At 38.4% G+C, this 18,411-nt stretch overlaps 2 protein-coding genes across 2 annotated transcripts in view; one reads left to right on the top strand and one right to left on the bottom strand.

Moving 5' to 3' along the window:
* Positions 1–4,525: 4,525 nt before the first annotated feature.
* LOC140936039 (5-hydroxytryptamine receptor 4-like) lies at positions 4,526–5,821 on the top strand. The gene has a single exon (XM_073385616.1). It carries the CDS (start codon positions 4,648–4,650, stop codon positions 5,590–5,592), a length of 945 nt encoding a protein of 314 aa, XP_073241717.1. The 5' UTR covers positions 4,526–4,647; the 3' UTR covers positions 5,593–5,821.
* A 9,307-nt stretch (positions 5,822–15,128) lies between these two features.
* The window catches only part of LOC140934824 (uncharacterized), a 19,441-nt gene continuing 16,158 nt past the window's right edge, over positions 15,129–18,411 (bottom strand). The window contains exons 5-8 of the mRNA XM_073384384.1: positions 17,668–17,793; positions 17,331–17,394; positions 16,827–16,959; positions 15,129–15,994 (exon numbers count right to left, since the gene is read on the bottom strand). Of these exons, the coding sequence (XP_073240485.1) occupies positions 15,458–15,994; positions 16,827–16,959; positions 17,331–17,394; positions 17,668–17,793 (860 nt within the window). The 3' untranslated portion in view covers positions 15,129–15,457. The remainder of the gene's footprint in view (positions 15,995–16,826; positions 16,960–17,330; positions 17,395–17,667; positions 17,794–18,411) is intronic.

Genomic DNA, 18,411 nt, shown 5'->3' with positions numbered 1-18,411 from the left:
AAAACCGGCGAATGTACAACCATCATCAGGAGGCCCTCGCCATGACTTATTTCCCGTCGATCTTATCAATCTATTTTGGTTAATGTTGTTTGTTGTAAACTCCGACATTTTTTCAGGTATGCACTTGCGTACGTGCAAACAGCTGCAGCTCGCTAGCTACTCACGCCTAGCATTCTCCAACAGTTTGCACGGTTTATAAAAAATTAATTATTAAAAACATATCACTTTCGTTTAACATCGATTAATTTGAAGTTAGCTGACATGCACATCAAATGAGTTTTTACGTCATTTCGCTAACACTGCCCAGGGCAAGTATATAAACAGATTTTCGTGGTCAATTGGTTATTGCTGCTTGAAAACTAAGTTCGTGAAGGAATTGAATTCAATACCATTCTATAACACCTGCCATCTTAAAATAGCTTCAGTGTGAACTGTTTTGCTACAAGACTTTATTATCTCTCTCGCGCGGGTCACTTTTTAAGACTTGACCGAAACCAGAAACCGCGCATGAAAAGTCTCTGGCACCCAGGGTAGGTAAAGGATCGAGGCCAAGGAAAAAAGCTCGAAAATCTAATGTGTTCACAAATGGCTATTTCGTCCAGATTTGAATGTTAATTTGAAATTTATGTTCAACCAACAATGTTTTTACTCCTGCAAGTATTGAGTATAAAAGGTTTGGGAAGTCTTTCCCCGATTCTGATTGGCTAAAAGCACACGCATAATTCACCATAAGTATTTACTGATGACCAAATTTGGAAGAATTCTGTGTTTAACCAGGAAATGACGTCAAAAATGCAGCGTTCGTACAGGTTAAGGCACCGTTAACCGAGAAGACCTGGGGACGAGGTTGAGTTGTTTTCAGTTGTTAAAACAAAAAATGGCGGACGTTTCACTCGTTTCAAGAGTAAGAACTAGGCAAAAAATAGCTAAAAACATGGCAAGAACAGCAAGAAGACAACTCGAAGGGCGACATCTGCTATTTGGAGAATATTTGCGGAGCTGGACAAACCTAAAAGTGCACTATCGAAGATGAACAGAACATCGATGGATCGATGGAGGTAAGCATGTTTTAGCCATGTTTTTAAACTAGGCATTATTTTGAATGAATAATAAAACAATTATTGAATTCGGCTTTCGTATCTTATGAACAATTATGTCGATCTCGGAGATAACACCCTCCTCGATCTCCATAATTTTTCATAACATACTCAGCCTCATTCATTAATTGTTAATTTTTTTTTGGCATTAAATAGAATTCTAACTTATGAATTTGTGGACGAAATCGAACCACATCATGACAATCAATCATTCCATGCTGATGTTTTCACTAATTTTCTTCACTCTATGAAAATAAAGATCTTTGCAAGTTTGTTGATGATGAACATTATCATTCTAGCGAAAGTAATCGAATTCAACTATTTAAATCGTTTCAAGCTGCGAAACTTTGTTTAACATACAAAATGTTGAGCTCCACTAATAATTAACTATTTGTAAAATAGCTACTTTCAACAGTTGTGTGACTCTTCTCTCAGCTCTTTCAACATGTCCGCGAGTTGGGCTTCCATCTTGATCTGCCGTGTTCTCGTATTCGTGTGCTCGGTTATTTTTGTCGAGTCAGTAATAGGCCATTTCCGAGTACCACCGGGCCTCTGTATCAAAACGAGGTTAAAAACTCAGCCTTTGATATAGAAATGATTATTTATTTTAATGCAAATAAAACTCATTTTCACAAGAAAGGCTGTGCACTTGGCCTCATTTTCAGTTGCTCAGTGTTTGTTTTATTAGGTTTTTTTGGAACTCGGAAGTGGCCTATTTAGATATAATTGATTTTTAGCGGGCTGCCTACGGTACAGCACAGTTATAAAACGGGCTCCTTGAGATCCTTAATTTCTCCTTCCAAAATTGAAAAGTAATATCAAGCATTCGACACAGCGTTTTCACAGAGTTTCCAAACCAATTTGGATTTAGAAAAAATCACTCTACTTCGTTAGCATTGATTTTCCCATATGAAAAGATATCTCTTGCTCTTGACCGCAATGAACATTGCCATTGGCGTTTTCCTTGCTCTCTCGAAGGCCTTTGATACTGTTGATCATAATACCCTTCTTCACAAGCTCGAACGCTATGGTATCCATGACGTGGCCGTGGACTGGATTAGGGACTACCCCTCAAACAGGTTGCAATTTGTTCAATTTAACGATCATTGCTCCTCTCCACAAACGGTCCGTTGTGATGTCCCCCAGGGATCCATCTTGGGCCCCTGTTTTCCTTGTTGTGTATAAATGATATAAACAACGTGCCGAACTCATTTTATTCGCAGATGACTCTAATTTATTTGCCTGGCTTCCTCAGCTAAATAATACAGTGACATTTACCATTCGGTAATAAATCGGCCCCTTTAGGGTCGTTTCTGGCGACTTTTTTTTTTTATTAAAATCATAATTATTATTAACACAGACACTAAAGTATAAACCTCGTGTCAGATCCACGTGGCTTCTCTTCGCGAAATAAATTATTAATTATATGGTGGTTTCAAAATGGAAGGAGACTGAACCGTGAAGCATCCTTACTGCCCTTCTATTTGGTTGCAATATTGAGAGTTGATAGTTGATTCACTGTTTCTTTTAATTTCGCAATTCTGAGCTCGCCCGTTAAAGTGGATGGAGTGAGCCATTTCAATTACACGTCAGAGATTATTGGTCAATCACTATCACTATGATCGTACAATTTGAATTGCCTTATAGATAAGTATTTTAATCGAAAAATCTCGAACTATGGAGGTTGTTTGGGCTATCATTCACAATCTATATCATACGGTCATATCAACCCTATGAATTTTTAAATTAGTTACAACTAACGTGGGTCTTAAGTCATCAGAAAGGAATTTTTGAATAAGTAATTCAAGAAAATGGGGTCATTATTTAAGCAATAGACAACACTTTCTATGGGTTTACCGGCGTGATAACACACGTGGGATGTTGGGAGAACACGAGAAAAGCATCAAAGTGGAAGCAACAGAAATTAAGAACCTTCCGGTCTCGGCTTTTCCTCGGGCCAGAGATCACTAGAAACTACTTTTCAGTCTTTTTAAGCACTTAATCTGCAATCGTTCCTGACCGCATGTTGGCATCAACACCCAGTTTGATGTTTAACCTTACAGCTTAGGGGAAGCGTTGATATTTCGCCGATATTATTTAAGCTGATATTTCGATTTACATACTGATATGATGGCCGACAATTTGTGTTAAAGGCAATGATTTTGCCATGAAAATCGATACAATTCGTGTATACTATTTTCGTGCCAAGTCTGTTATCACCCACCCATTGAAAGCAATTATGGAGAGAAAAGGTGAATTTCACTCTGCAAAGACGGTAGAAATTTCTCGATTTAATTGATAGCTTTTGTCCTGAATCTCCCTTTGTTTTTTTCTTTAAAAATAAAAAATCCACTTCATTCATTTGCGCATGACAGAGGAAAGACAGAATGACGACTCGGCCTAATCAACAGACTAGCATTTATTTGTTACACTCATACAGGGTTTTCTAATTTTGCTGTTAAGGAAACTTTTACTTATTGTGGATGAGGCGTTTTTATGTTAAAAATAAAGAAAAAATAAAAATACAAAAACAGTAACAATCAAAGCCTGCTTTTAATAGGTGTTTTCAACTCGGATGTGCATTTGCACGTTAGTGGACCTTTATTAACTTTGACAGATTTCACAATAGTATTATCCTAATTATATTGGTGTCGTTTATTGATTTTTGCTCGGCCTTTTTAGAATGCATTTAATCTTGTCCCTCTCTACCAGGGTTCCCGTATTTTACTGAAAAAAATATCACTGTTTGTGACAATAAAACTTTTTCGCGCTTTGTATTTATGTCTATTTATGTAAGCGACTTTCCCCAAGAACGACACGATTAAAGTTATGTTTTAAGCAAATATCTTAGACGCTGTTTAATTTTTTCACTGACGTTCAGTTTCGTCTTGTTTTATTCATGTTTTTGCTTTTAGGTCATATTTTGTTCAGACAAAGTGGATCGCAGGGCCGGCTAAAATATCAGTTTTCCTATTTTAGCCCAAGATGAAAGTCCAATATTAGAGATAAGATCAGTATAGAACAACTTATGTCTAAGTCGTTTTCAATTTAGAGTAATATTCATAGTTTTCATAGAAAAACTCACTAACTGTAAAGCAAACAAAACAGAATAGCATTCATTAGCTGTTAGAAGCAGGTATGCAAATACTTACGAAACCTTCTGCTGTAATTTACGACGAATTGTCCTTTCACAATGGATGTCCTTGAAATGACAATATAAGAAGATTATGTTTTCGCTGACCGGTTTTATAAGCATTACGTGAGTAAGACAGGTGTAAATTTGATTTCTTCTTGCGTGGTAGATTAACTCTGCTTGCAGAATTTTCCCGAAGCTAACAAGGCAACCTAACAACTTCACTTATGAATAGATTTTTTGCAGAATGAGGTAGCTAAAGGTGGACTGCTGATCGTATTTAAAAGGAAGCTACGTTTAACTTTCTTTCAGTCCGACCAACACTTTGGGTCCTCAAGACATTTTTTGTGCTGAATAACTCTAAAGCAGAGCAGAATCTTCCTTATATTTACAGTAGGATCTACTCCTTTGAGTACAATGGAAACCAATATCAGTGGAGAACATTTTCCAATGACTTTGGCTAATCGCACAGTGGCTTTGGCAGTCGCAGACACTGGATTTCTCTTTTTAATCAATATCGCAGCTCTTTTTGGAAATATAATCCTATGCGTCGCGTTTGTAAAAAACAACCATCTGCGATCGGCCACAAACATACTCGTTTTCGCACTTGCTGCCTGCGATATCCTCATGGCCTTTCTTGCCATGCCGCTATCAGAGGTATCTCTCATTGCTGGAAAATGGATCTTAGGGGATCACCTTTGCCACATCCAAGGGTTTCTTGTGCATTTTTTAGCATTCCTCTCCCTTCAGACAATGGCTTTGACAGCAATAAATCGGTATTTTCGAGTCATCAAGCCTAGATTTTACAGGAAAGTGTTCACCCCTTGTCACACGACGCTGATGATTGCTGCGACGAGTGTGCTTTGCTTCGTAGCTTTGGCTAGCGTGACGTTCGGGCAGCATAACTTTTTTGTGTTCCATCCTGGAAAAGTCATATGCGTAACATTGCACGAAAATAGTTTCAGCAGCCAAGTGTTCACAACATTTTCCAGTGTGGCTTTTGTCTTCCTTCCTGCTTGTGTTGTCATATGGTGTTACACCAAAGTCTTTAGGGCAATTAGAAGACACTTTCGACAACTGGCTTCCAGGAGGGTGTCAACCGTCTCCCTGAATAATCTAACTCCAGCAGAGATTGTTGTTACACGCACTGTTTTTGCCATTGTTTTAGCATTTTTCATCTGTTGGATTCCTTGTATCGTTATTGACATCGTGGATGTCATGCGTGATGAGTGGTTCGATCGCCAAGTTTACCTGGCCTACACTTACTTTGCCTATACTTCAAGTGCCATAAACCCCTTTATTTACGGGGTACTCAATAGGTCATTCCGCGTAGAATACCTTAAACTTTTGAGATGTCGCTGAAGTTCTTTTCAAAGAAGGAAAGTGGGATAATATCGTTCTTTAAATAATGGTTTCACATGCGTCTCAAAAAGACACAATTCGGGGAGAAGCTAACTAAATGCCAATGAACATAGATTCACGTCAAAACGCAACAACCATCTTTACAAGAACAAGTCCTCAGTGATGTGATACGTATTATAATGTGCATATCTCCTAAATAGAAACGCAATTTTATCAATAAACGCTCATCTTTCCCATACACTGTGTTAAAAACAAGGGACCCAGGAAAGGTGTTAAAAGTGTAACGTGTACCGTCCTGTTTTAATGGAATCAATGCGTGCTCAATAAATGCCCGCCTTAAAAAGAAGACCAGTAAAAAAACTGAAGTAACTTTAAAAATGGAAACAAGCCAAAGCTGACAACCTCATTCGTAAAAGGAAGTATAATAATACTTAATGCTGTAATTGGCACATGCTTTTCAGGCATAGGAAACATTTAAGAGGGGGTTCTTGGTAGCGGAAATTTTGAGTAAGTCCAATTCAACACACTACTAGAACTACCTTAAAGACGGACACGATGGACTGAAAAGATGTTGTTTACTTTCAAGTAACTATCCTAGTTATAAAGGCTTTAGACTAAAAAGCTGTCCAGCTTATTTATTCTTGTCTGTGTCATTCACCCACACTCACGCTTTTTTAGGCTAATGAATAACAAACCAACCTACATATCAGGGGCACCCAACGATAATATAGTTCAAAACCACTTAAACATAGCATTGTTAAACGTATTTTAGTATTTAAACGGTAGATATAGGCATATTTTTAGCCCCCCCAAAATTTTTCATCTGTTCGGATTTCCTAGCTGAAAGTCTCGAGATCCGAAAGTCATAGGGATCAAAACTTCCCTTTTCGAAAATTTCAGCCAGAAAAAAGGCTCCCGAAAATTCTAGGAGAGCTTTTTAGGGTAAAAATCCGTTAAAAATGGGCAATTACACCAATTTTTAGATGTTCGAAAATCCTAGGAGAGGTAGGCAAGCAAGAAATTTTACAAAAAATGTTCCGAAAATTCTAGATCTCAAATCGTCTTCCGAACAGATGTTTTCCGAAAATTGACGTTGGGTGCCCCTGACATATTTCTTCTTCCTTTTTTCTGTGTGTGTGTGTTTGTGTGATTATAGCTTCATACGGAATCTTATAATTTTCCGGTATGATGATAACTTATTGGAACCAAGAAAAATGGTTTAATTTATACAATTCGGTAGTATTTCAAAATTAAAAGCAAACTTGTCATCACAATAGTTTGGTTTGGCTCAAAACTTGGACCTGCATTGAATGTACCTATCAAACTATTGTAAACATTGCACATTAAGTGACAAGTTTGTCGTTAACACACCACATGTTTTTCAACAGTTTTTCACTCCTTAGTGAGGATTTTCCGTTGTTATATTGGACTGTTTCTGAAGGATTAATTAATTCACATTAATTTACTCTTTCACCCGGTGTCATTCTGCTAGACAGACACGAGTTTCAACGACCATAAATTAAAACTTCTACAAATTGTCCCTTGAATATAACATGCATCGGATATTACCCTAGCTATCAGATGGACAACTCTGAAACGTACGGTATTGTGTTATGAACCTGTAAATAATTCGGAGGTGTTCCCAAGAATTTTGCTAAAATGTAAAAAAAAGAAATGCACCATTAAAGTTTTTCAGACTGAAATTCATGTCTGTTGAGTTAATTAAGTTCTGCTACAACCGGCTTCTTTTAATAACGTTTTTCACCCAGAAAAATAAAGTTCGAAAATCCGATCAAAAAATTTATTTTGCTTTTTATTTATCATGTTTTAGTCAGGTTTATTATTCTGTACTTATTGCGGCAAATACGATCTGTATGATAAGTGATAACTTGTCAATTTTACTTCTTACAATGGCAGCCGTGGCGATGTGGTAAAAAGAGATATTACGTGACTTTCTCGTATTTTTATTCTCGCTTGTGAGTCAGCTGCGAGACTCTAAATGCAAGCGTTTCTTTTCCTTTTTTTTTGTCGTGTGTGTGCGCCAAAAGGGTAATCATAGTCTCAAGCGTTCCTAGCAGAGTCAGCTTAGAACCTGGAGATAAGCCAGAGTGGCAGCGTGACGAAAGTTATGCATAGAAAGTTTACAGAGTATTAAAGATGTCGACCTTTTCCGGAAAGTGATAACTTTAGTGGTCGAAAAAAGGAAGAATCTTAATAAGCAAAACTTTGATGGTGAGGCCAACTGGTCGGGTGTTGTAAACTTTCATTGTATGCAAATGAGTCTTGTTATGAGCATGCGGTTTATTTTCGGCGTTGATTGAAATGACGCGCCATGTTCATCACGTTTTTGATGTAATTTCTCTCGAATCGAGGCCCTTGTTTTTCGTGTATTTACACACGCGTACTCACAAATCGTCCAATACGATATAAAAAGTAAATATCCTGAATAATACTCGACCGTCTAGAAAGGAGGGAGTGAAAATTTTTTAGCGAGGAAATCCTGTTTCATGTAGAGTTAATCGCCCCCTCATTTCTTATCTTATTTCCAAGCAGTCGAGACTAAGGATAAAAGAGCGTTCTTGTCTTGTTTTTTTGTTTCGGAAAGGCTGTCTTTCAACGAACTTAGGAATCGATTATTCTAGAGACCTCTGAGTCAAAATGAAAACAGATTAGGTTATCGCCTGCGGAATAATTCATTCTTTCCGGCAAAATAAGCCAAATAATACAATTACTTTCAACAGGCCTTTTCTACGATTCCTCCCTAGATACATTTTAATAAAGCAAGAACGTCCCACAATTAAGTATTGGTTGCCTCCAAGAAAAAATAGAACCTCCTCCCCTCTGTTAAAAAGTTTAAAACCTTTTTCTGAGAAACAATGCTTTTTTTTTTTTAAAAAAAACAAGTTTTTGCATTAAATAATGTGTATGATTTTTATGGCTCTTGGTATGATCTTAGCGTTTGGAGGAAAATAAAATTGAAACACTCTATGAATAGCTCAACAATCTAAAAAGTGCATGATCCTAGAGTTCCTTTATTTTTCCCTTTAAAATACATAAAGATTTTGTCGGCCTTCATTAGAATTCTAGGAAAAGCAAGTAAGTGGTAGCAATAGATCGTATTTGGCCCTGGCGTGGGCGTAATAGAGAAGGCCACAATCAATAAAGTTAATTAATATACCGTAAAATTCCGAAATTAAGCCCCGGGGCTTATATTTTTCAAAGGCCTCTTTTGAGGAGCTTATTTTTGGAGGGGCTTATATTCGGAGGGGCTTATCTAAGGAGGGAAATTTGCGTTTCAAAATCGATTGAGCTAGCCTTATAGTTGGAAGGAAATTTACCGTTTTTGCTTTGTTTTACTTTGTATTTGAGGGCAATTTCCAATTACAAGCCCCTGGGGGGCTCATATTTGGAGGGGCGATTTAACGGAGGGTTTTTTGCGTTACGAGTTTGGGGGGCTTATATTTGGAGGGGCTTATACATGGAGGGGCTTATTTTCGGAATTTTACGGTATAGTCCCCCCAGAAATCCAGCTCGTGATATATTTTCACTCAAACGAACATTAACAGGAGGCACTAAAATCAGTAAGGTCCAATTTGAAGTCGCTGCCCTCCAGTCAAAAATTCATTTATTATTCTATTTATACTATACTATTAATGGTACAATATTTTCTTTATTAAAAATACAACAATGATTTTTCAGACGTTTTCATCAATGCAACAAATAAAATCATTCCTGTTCTTAAACTTGACACTAAAAAAAAATAAAGTTGTCTTTCTAGCGTTTTCAACAAGTAAATCGGTTTTTTGAACTCTGATTTCTTTCCAAGCTCTCAGTACTGGTGCTGTCACCATTGTCTTTAAGCGTTTCGTCCATTACTAGGAATCGTTCCTGAGCTTATCTTCAAAAACTTAAATTCTGTTATCAATTGTTTAAAATTTCCAAAATACAAATAGCTAATACGTAAATAGGTTAATGTTTAGGTTTAATTGAGGAATCTAACTTACCTTTATTGTGTTACTTTTGAAATTGCAAGCGCTTGACGTTAGTTAGTATTTTAATAACTTAGTTTCCTCTGTTGTAACTTTTTATGTATTTTTATCAAAAGAATACAAACCTAATTATTATTATTATTATTATTATTATTATTATTATTATTATTATTATTATTACTATTATTATTATCATTACATCAAACTGTTCAAGTTAGATTTGCAAGACACCCTTTATATAAGGCAGCATAGAACCAGGCCCAGGTCAGACGTCGTTTCAGAGTTGAATCAAATTCAGGATTTACGAGGGTCTGAATGGGGGGGTCCACTTGTCGGTTGTCGGTTAAAATTTAGTTACTTTGTCGGTAGTCGGTTAAAATTTTCGATCTTTGTCGGTTGTCGGTTAATCTCAGTTAATAAGTAAAAATGCATGTTAATTATTAATATTTGTTGCGCGTTTCACTCAGTTTCAAGACTCTGATCGCTATAAAACATGTAAAACTTGTAAAAATGCAGCATCTGATTGAACTTAAACTTCATTATGCAACATGATAGTGTATTTCACCAAAGCTTTTATTGCAAATGCGAACTTGGTTTCCCTGTTGATTACAGGGCACCATAAAAAGTAATGAAGAGAGGTTAATTGGACACAGAGGGAAACGCCCACTCTAACCTTTTGGATACGTAAATTATTTTTGGTGAAAAACTACTACGGGTGACAGGTTGCACATCTATACCGGCGTGAAACCGTGTGTTGACCTTTAATATTTTGGCTCTAACAAGCGTGTTCTTTGCCATGGTTTTCCTTTCTTTTAGGAAATAAGGGGTGGTTCTTTAAAAAGTTAGCAAAGTAGCGGTTGGTTTTGTATGAGATTCCACTTTTCCATTAAAGCTTCTTTTACAGTAGACACTAAGGGCTGGTATTAGGGAACTTAAGAACCACGACGACGACTTTGTCGACAACGACCAGAAGTGAGTTACAGTGTACTGCGCAAATTTCGTCGTCGTGGTGTCGTCGACGACGCCAAACAAAGTACAATCACGTCGTCCTGCAATCCACAAGCTTCGGCAGGTATAATGCACCTATCAATGTAATGCCGGCGGAGAGGGAGGCAGACAGTAGGGTGGGGATTTGACTTTTTAATCAAATTCCCTGCCCACGGGCAAATCATTCCAGTCAAATGCAACCAAATTTCCCCACCCTAGGCTGCACATTGCTGTCAATCCCAAGGCAGAACCCAAGAAAGGCACAATAAAAATATCTCCAAATAAAACTCTGCAATCTTTTATAAACGTTGCTGCATCACCAAAGATACATTTTCCTGTTACAGCTGCAATTATACGTTTTAACCATATCCGTGTTACACTGCGTAGAATACATAAACCTTGAGGAGAAAGTCCACATTTTGTTTAAATATACCGTTCTTAGTAAGAGTAACAAAAAAAGTCAGTTTCGTAAGTTTACACTGATTGTAGCGAATGAGCCATACACTAATCAATTGTACTTGCAAAAATCGACTTGGTTTCTCTTTATTTTCGTTTACTTTGATACCACAGTATTTTAAGAGGTTCAGTTGATCAAAAACACGCTCAAAGAAATGAAATTTGAAGACAAAACAGTGAAATCCACTCAGCCTTCGCTTGTTCTCAGTGGCCTCCATGACTTCCTGATCTTTTCAAACCGTACGACGCATGCGTGAAGCGTGGCAGCGAGAACCAGATGCTAGGTATCAGTCTTTTTCGCCCAAGTCGGCAGTCAAATATATCCACGTCGGGCGAAGAAAGATTCAAATATCCCCCCCCCTCCGGGAGAACAAGATCAGTCAAATGCCCTACCCCAGGGCCAACAAAGACAATCAAATCCCCACCCCATGCCCTGCCTCCCCCCCCGCCGGCTTTACATTGGTAGGTGCATAAATCCACTGTTTTAAGCGATTTTTGAAGTCCTTTGTTTTTTCTTATTCTCGTAAATCCAAGTATCGTTCCTTTTTTCTCCTAACAAGCGATGTTGATTGAAAATTCGAGTAAAAATGTACTGTGAAAGGTTTGAACCCAGGAGTCATTTCAAAAGTAGGTTGAGTTTGATCGTCCGGGTGAACGTAGTCCTGAATAGGACTGTTGTTGTTGACAGTGACTGACGTTTCGACAACCTGTGCGGTAGTCATCTTCAGAGTCAAAGTGAGTTGTATTACGTCAGTCGATCTTATTATACTCTGGTTATTGATCTGATCAGTCAGTTACGTCGCGATGTTATTAGTCGTCTGTCACTTAAACCGTGATGTTATTGGCTATGAAGACTAAAAATGAATTGTTTTTACTTCGAAGAATGACAACAGCTGGGGAGGCCGAGCGAGCGAACTCGTGAGTGAGAAATTTATTTGTACGTATTTAGGTAAGGCAAATCATATATCTTTAATATAGAGGAAATAAACTTTATATGGAAAACAGCTATCACATCAGAATGTCTCTTTTTCCAAATCTAAACTCTGACAGACACTCGGACTCGGTCATCTCATTCAGGTTGAAAGTTGAATAATTTTTGTGCCGAAAGCAGGTGTTTTTCCACTCGAAAAGGTCAGACAACACAAAAAATTCTCCATAGTCAATGAAATTAGACGTACGGCTTAAACATTAGATCTTGCATTGATCTTGCAACTTTGTTGCGAACGAACATCACAGTTTTCATTTGTGTTTACATTCAGTGTCGTCGTCGTCGACCTACCGACCGATTGCATCTTAAGTTTCCTTTTTCCTGCCGAAACTGACGTTCTCGTTCCAGTCTTTTCCCAGTCAACAGACGTCGTCGTCGTGAACTTCGTCGTGGTCCTATTGTGTCACTAAAGGCAACATTTCTTTTCCTTCCTTGCTCGGTTTTGTTTCAGGAGCAGGGACTTCGGTTTCTGTGAGTTTCATTTATTTCTGATTGCAATTTGTCTTTCAAATTGTGTTGGTAGCCTCTGTCCATCATCAACCATCAAGCGTTCTTTTGAATTTTGAAACACTTTCCTCAAACTCTTTTGACAAATCGGTGGGTGACAAGCCGCAAAATGTGTGCTGGAAGGTTTCCGTAGTCTTTACATCAAGGATAACTTTTTCGTTTAATCTTGTGCCTTTGTATACAGCTGTGTCTAAAAACATTGTTTCAGTGAATTTCGGTGGTGAATTTAATAGTAGAATCATGTAAGTTTGCTTCTTCGAAGAAAGTTACGATGTCTGGTTTAAAGACGGTTTAGCTGCTTATAGACTTTGTGTTTCAATATATGACATGAAAATGTTGGCAGAGGAAACTGCTGTCTTTGTGCCCATCGCGGTACGGTGGGTTTGGAGGTAGAGCCTTCCATTGAACTGGAAAGAATTTTCTTTGAGGATTAATCTAAGCATTTGTCGCAATGCATATAATGTTTAGGACTAGGCGGGTTGTAGAAATTTTGGCGTACGCTCTTCAAACCGATTTCAATATCCTCGTTTTGTGGTACTGACTTGTAAAAAGACTTGTGACGTGGTATCTTTGGTTACTTCCTAGAAAGGTAGAAAAAATACAATATACTCTTCTTTCTGAAAAAAATATAGATAATGTCGGTCCATGTCGGTAGTCGGTAATTTTTTTCGCGTTTTGTCGGTAGTCGGTAATATTTTTTGCCGTTTGTCGCTAGTCGGTTAACCCCATTCAAACCCTCATTTACTGATGCCTCGTAACAATTCTTCTCCCAACTCCCCGTGGGAACGCAATCTCGCCAAAATACATTAATATAATTTATGAATTTTGGTTTAGCTCGGCAGAAGTACGACGTTTGAATCGCTGCCGTGCCAGAGCCGTGTAGTACGACAGCGCTTGTCGAACTTAATTGCTTGCCGAACTTAATAGAGTACCGAAGTGATGACGTCATAAAAATTAAATTTGTGAAATTATGGGATTTGTTAAGATATTCTGAAAGAACAAAGTCCAAGACGCCTCCTCGCCAAAAATTAGCAATTCGGGGAAAATTGTCTCTGAGATATTAGTCCAGTTATGCTGTGACGACTCCATACAAATCCTTCTAAATTTGGCTTGGTTCATAAGATTAGGAACCAGGTAAGATTTAGAAGGATTTGTATGGAGTCATCGGAGCATAACTTTGCTAATATCTCAGAGACAATCTGCCCCAAATTGCTTATTTTTGGCGAGTAGGCGTCTTGGACGTTGTTCTTTCAGAATATCTTAACAAATCCCATAATTTCACAAATTTCATTTTCTATGACGTCACACTTCGGTACTCTATTCAAAAGTTTGATTCAGACGCCGTGCTTCTGTCGTGCTTTTGTCGAACTTAATTCCTGAATTTAGTTCGGCACGGCAGAAGCACGACGTCTGAACTGGGCCTAAGTCCTTCCTTGTGAAAGAGAAAATGCCCGATACAAAGCTGTCGGTGCAGTGGGAGTGGAAAATTACAATTTAGTTTTGCTAATGAGTCAAGAAAGTTCATTTGCCACCATAAATTAAAGAGAGTCAACTTTGGTAGGGTTCTGACAATGCGCTGGCCTTCTAGACGTCGTACTATCTCTTCTCTTAATGGTGACAAATGTACTTATCAACTAAGCCGATAATATTATTTGGAGTTTATCCCCCCTGGCACAGACCCAGGAATTTACAGGAGTGGTCTAATTCCCACTTCTAAGCAGACTGGTCATAAACTCAGGCCGAACACTTACAATGTGCAATGCCTTTCGAGGTATTACCTTTTTCCCGTTTTTACCGAAACGACTTAAATTTTCTGTACCACAGGGGCGGATCTAGGGGGAGGGTGCAGGGGGTGCGCACCCCCCCCCCCCCCGAGATGACCTGCGGTTTTCTAATACAACTGGTATTCTGCCAAAAAAAAAAAAACTATGTGGTTTATTGGTGTTGAAGTGGAGCAAGAGACGAGTGCACCCCCTCCTAAAAGAAATCCTGGATCCGCCCCTGTACCATTTGTTTGCATTACCAGTGCCAGGCTCAATCCCCTTCCTGTTTTCGATGCCAAAAAATACCAGTACCATTTGACGGAAATTTTTCACCGCAGTTTCTGTACAAATGGTAAGCGCTCCATGTAAAAGGTAAAAGAACTTATTTTACATCGGTATCTCGCTCGTAACAGTACAGTGTCCTTCAAGTGACAAACCTGAGCCCGACAGAAGTGCGCTCATTTTACCCCCTCTCCCCATCAGAGCTCCTTTTTACTTTAAGCAAGAGGGAAAGTCGAAACAAGGATCTGAGGTCACACCTGGGAATCGAACTCAGGGCCTCCCGCACAAATAGCGGCGCAATGATCATCTGTGCTAAACCTTTCTCCTAGTGATATCGATTTTTATTTAGCTAAGCAGACGACCAATGGCCTTAAATTAGAATTAGGATTACAATATGAACTTTGCTGCATTTCAAATCGTCCCATTATTCTCAGCGCGGTTATTGCAGTGGCTTGTTACGTATCAAAAATAAATTCAGTACATACAAACATAGGAAAAGGTGACAGGGACTTCTTTGTTGTGGGGATATATCGACGACAAACAAACATTATCCACACACAAGAAAATATTGCAGAACCTTGTTTTTATTACTACTATTTTAAGTCAAATAATTCCGTGTATAATTTTGTGTACCAGACTTAACAGCACGATGTAATCAGTTACAGGAGCGAGCGTGTTGCATAATCGTGCAGAAAGCCGGGTTCAAAGTCTATCGACAGCCTTGTCTCTGTACATGGCCCATTTAATTTATTTTTTCCAGAGGGTGAATATGGTGCTTTCGTTATCCTAGACTGAACAACAGAATCGATGTACTGCATGTTTCGCGAGCATTTTGAGTAGTTATCAGATTTTAACCGAGTATTTCACTGAAGACACTGAGTGAATCTATCGATTTACTGAACGAGTATGTAACAAGTTGCTTTGATGTGCTTTTCTTCATTGTCAGCAAGGTATGTTCCTGCCTCATTTCCACAGGAGTTTGATCCATCTTGATCTCCCCTGCTCCCTGCAGAACCGAATCCAATCCTTGAATTGCACGAACTGCAATCCTGTTCATTGTTGCTTATGATGCCAATCCTGGTGATAGCAGGGTCCCTTGTTCCAGAAGGCGAAACTACGTTAAAACCCTCCATATTGCAGTTGTTTTGAAGCGAGGATCCACGCACAAGTGATTTCCATGCAACTCTTCCGACTCTTGTTGTTATGTAGCTGTTGTTTGACAGAAGTGCGTGGAGGGAAACTGCTTCTTGATTAACAAGTATCCAAGTTATTTGCTCTCCTAAAACTCGCATCCCAATACAAAGTTTGGTGAACGGATTGTTCCAGAAACTTGGCATCTTCGCCTCTTGGTTATCTAGCCCATATTTACCAGAATTTTGATTATGCGCTATTTTGTTGACCCATAAGCTCGCATTATACGAAAAGGTAGTCTTGAAAAATAATTAAAATAGAATTGAAAATAAAGATAAAATGATAAAATGAAACTTCCAGTAAGCAGAGATATCAAAGCATAGTTAATTAAAGTGGAATGGTTGGGAAACCCTTTGTTATATGTTTTTGTTGGCTTTTTTGGGCCTGACCGTGCACAACGTTCAATAACATTCCTATCATTTTAAACTTACTGACCAATAGAAACATCGCATTAATTTATCCAGTCACAATTTGTGCCGGGGCTTGTGCACGGTTAGGGAGCTTCCAACATGACTTACGGCGCCGTTGTTTTCAACTTTGATGTTTGCCGGCTTTCCTAACCAGTCTCCTCCACTAACGATGATTAGAATGATCACCATAAAACGTAGTGTTTTATATATGAAATATACATATATAAATAAAAAGATGAATATTACATGTGCATGAATTTGCAAATAATAGTTTACAGAAAAAATAAGGAAACTAAGAACTGGGTATCAGATTCCTCTAAGCAATAAAATGGGAATAAACTACTAGCAGCAATACGCTTTCCTAAATAGATGGGGTTTCAGGAGGTGTTTAAAAGCGGCAACATTAATGGCTTGGCGGATAACCACCGGTCGTTCCATATCTTAGGTGACGAGGCGGTAAGTAAACAGTCACCAAGAGTAGCGAGAGTTCTTATTTTGGGATGCTGAAGTAACAGTTTGTCATCAGAAGACCTTAGATTGTATCGAGGAATAGTATATTAACAATGAGTCAGTGCCTCTTGGCTATCAGTGCTATGAAATCTTCGACGGACAGATTAGAAAGCCTCAATATTTTTGACACCGTTTTATAAACTTTTTCTACCTTTGCTCCATCGATTTTCATGACTAAAGTCCATCCGCCACCTCCGCATCCAGAAATTGCTTCCATGTGGCAGTATGTTAATGCTGCCTGTGGCTCCTTGGTTTTAAGGTAGTATGCTCCACTTTCAGATCCACTGAAACGGAAAAAGTGTACAATGAGTTTGCTTTTTCAGTGCGAAGAAAAAACAAGGTGTGCCTAGTTCTGAAAGAAATTCCGAAATACCCCATTAGTTTGCAACACACCGATCAGGTTAGAGTTCGGCCCTCGCAACCCCTCAGAACCTCTAATTTAATTAGACCCCTATGGGTTGCAGCTCTTTCTGTTTTCGGGGTAGGTTTCATTGTTAACTTTGTTTGTTTATTGTTTCCCAACCAATCCGCGCACTTTAGATTTATACCCTTCCCGCTCTCCAAACTTTCCACCTGTCTCATAATATCCATATACGATTGGACTATTTTTAACTCAGTACAGCTGAAATTTGAGTGGAAAGAAGGGTTGCCTTACGGTGTATTGATCAAGACGTCTGCACATGAATTCGCTGCACAAGAATGATTGTAGCCTTTAAATTCTGTAAATAGAACAGTAGAAGTAATCATCTGTGAGTTGCTTAATGTTCTTCTTCCGTGATATCATACCAAGAACTGATAATAATATAATTTTACTTGTAGAATTAGCGATGTAGGTTTGTCTAATCTACTTGATGTGGTCTTCTACAGACATCTTTACATTAAGAAAAGTTGTCATTTTCTTTAGAGCTTTTTCTTTCCTGTTAGTTCTTCAGAAATTCACAAATACCTGTAACATATCAAGCTGGTCACAGAAATCGTTTGTATCAACTCACTAATAAGTTGGGTAGCACCATCAACTTTACATCCAAACTCAGAGAAACAGACAAAAGAGCCATCACTATTAATACAGGATGCGTCATGCGAGCAGTTGTGAGCACCAGTGGCGCATTCATCGACATCTTACAAACAAAAGTGAGGAAAAGGGATTAACTTTGCCTGACCTTAAATGACATGACAGTATAGCACAGCCTGAAAAGATTGTGTTTTTCAGTACCCGTAAAGATGAAAAAGATTAACATGTCATTGTCGAACTAAATCGATAAAATTTGTCTTCCATACTGAATAAAAAGTAGATTATACTTACTGCACATTTGTAGTCTAGTGGTAGTGACAAATTTTAAAACCTGGAGATCGCTGGGCTTCCTGTGTACTTACCTGGACCTCAGGCGACTGAAGACTCAATGTGGATTTCATAAATAGATAGAATTTATCTTCCCGCCTACTAATTTGGATTTCCTATTGCAAATTAGCATTATTTTCAGATACGAATTGGAAATATAGGAACTTATTTTGTAAGTGTCCTCTCTTCCTCCGCTGCCCCTGAGTGGTTTGAGAAGGGGTCACCGCAGCTGACAGCAGGGCCTCCGTTTGACCAAACCCGAGAAGGCCTTGGGTCGACTGGCCTGGATATAGGTCACTCTCGCCAAGCTTTGCCTACTTTCTACCAAGCCTAATGAGATAGTTTCACTTCAAATTTATTGTAAGATAAGATAAGATAAGATAAGATAAGATAAAGA

This window comes from Porites lutea, chromosome 4 (genome assembly GCF_958299795.1).
Source record: "Porites lutea chromosome 4, jaPorLute2.1, whole genome shotgun sequence".
Classification (NCBI taxonomy): domain Eukaryota; kingdom Metazoa; phylum Cnidaria; class Anthozoa; order Scleractinia; family Poritidae; genus Porites; species Porites lutea.
Note: the sequence above shows the minus strand (reverse complement) of the source record. Positions and strands in the feature narration are given on the sequence as shown.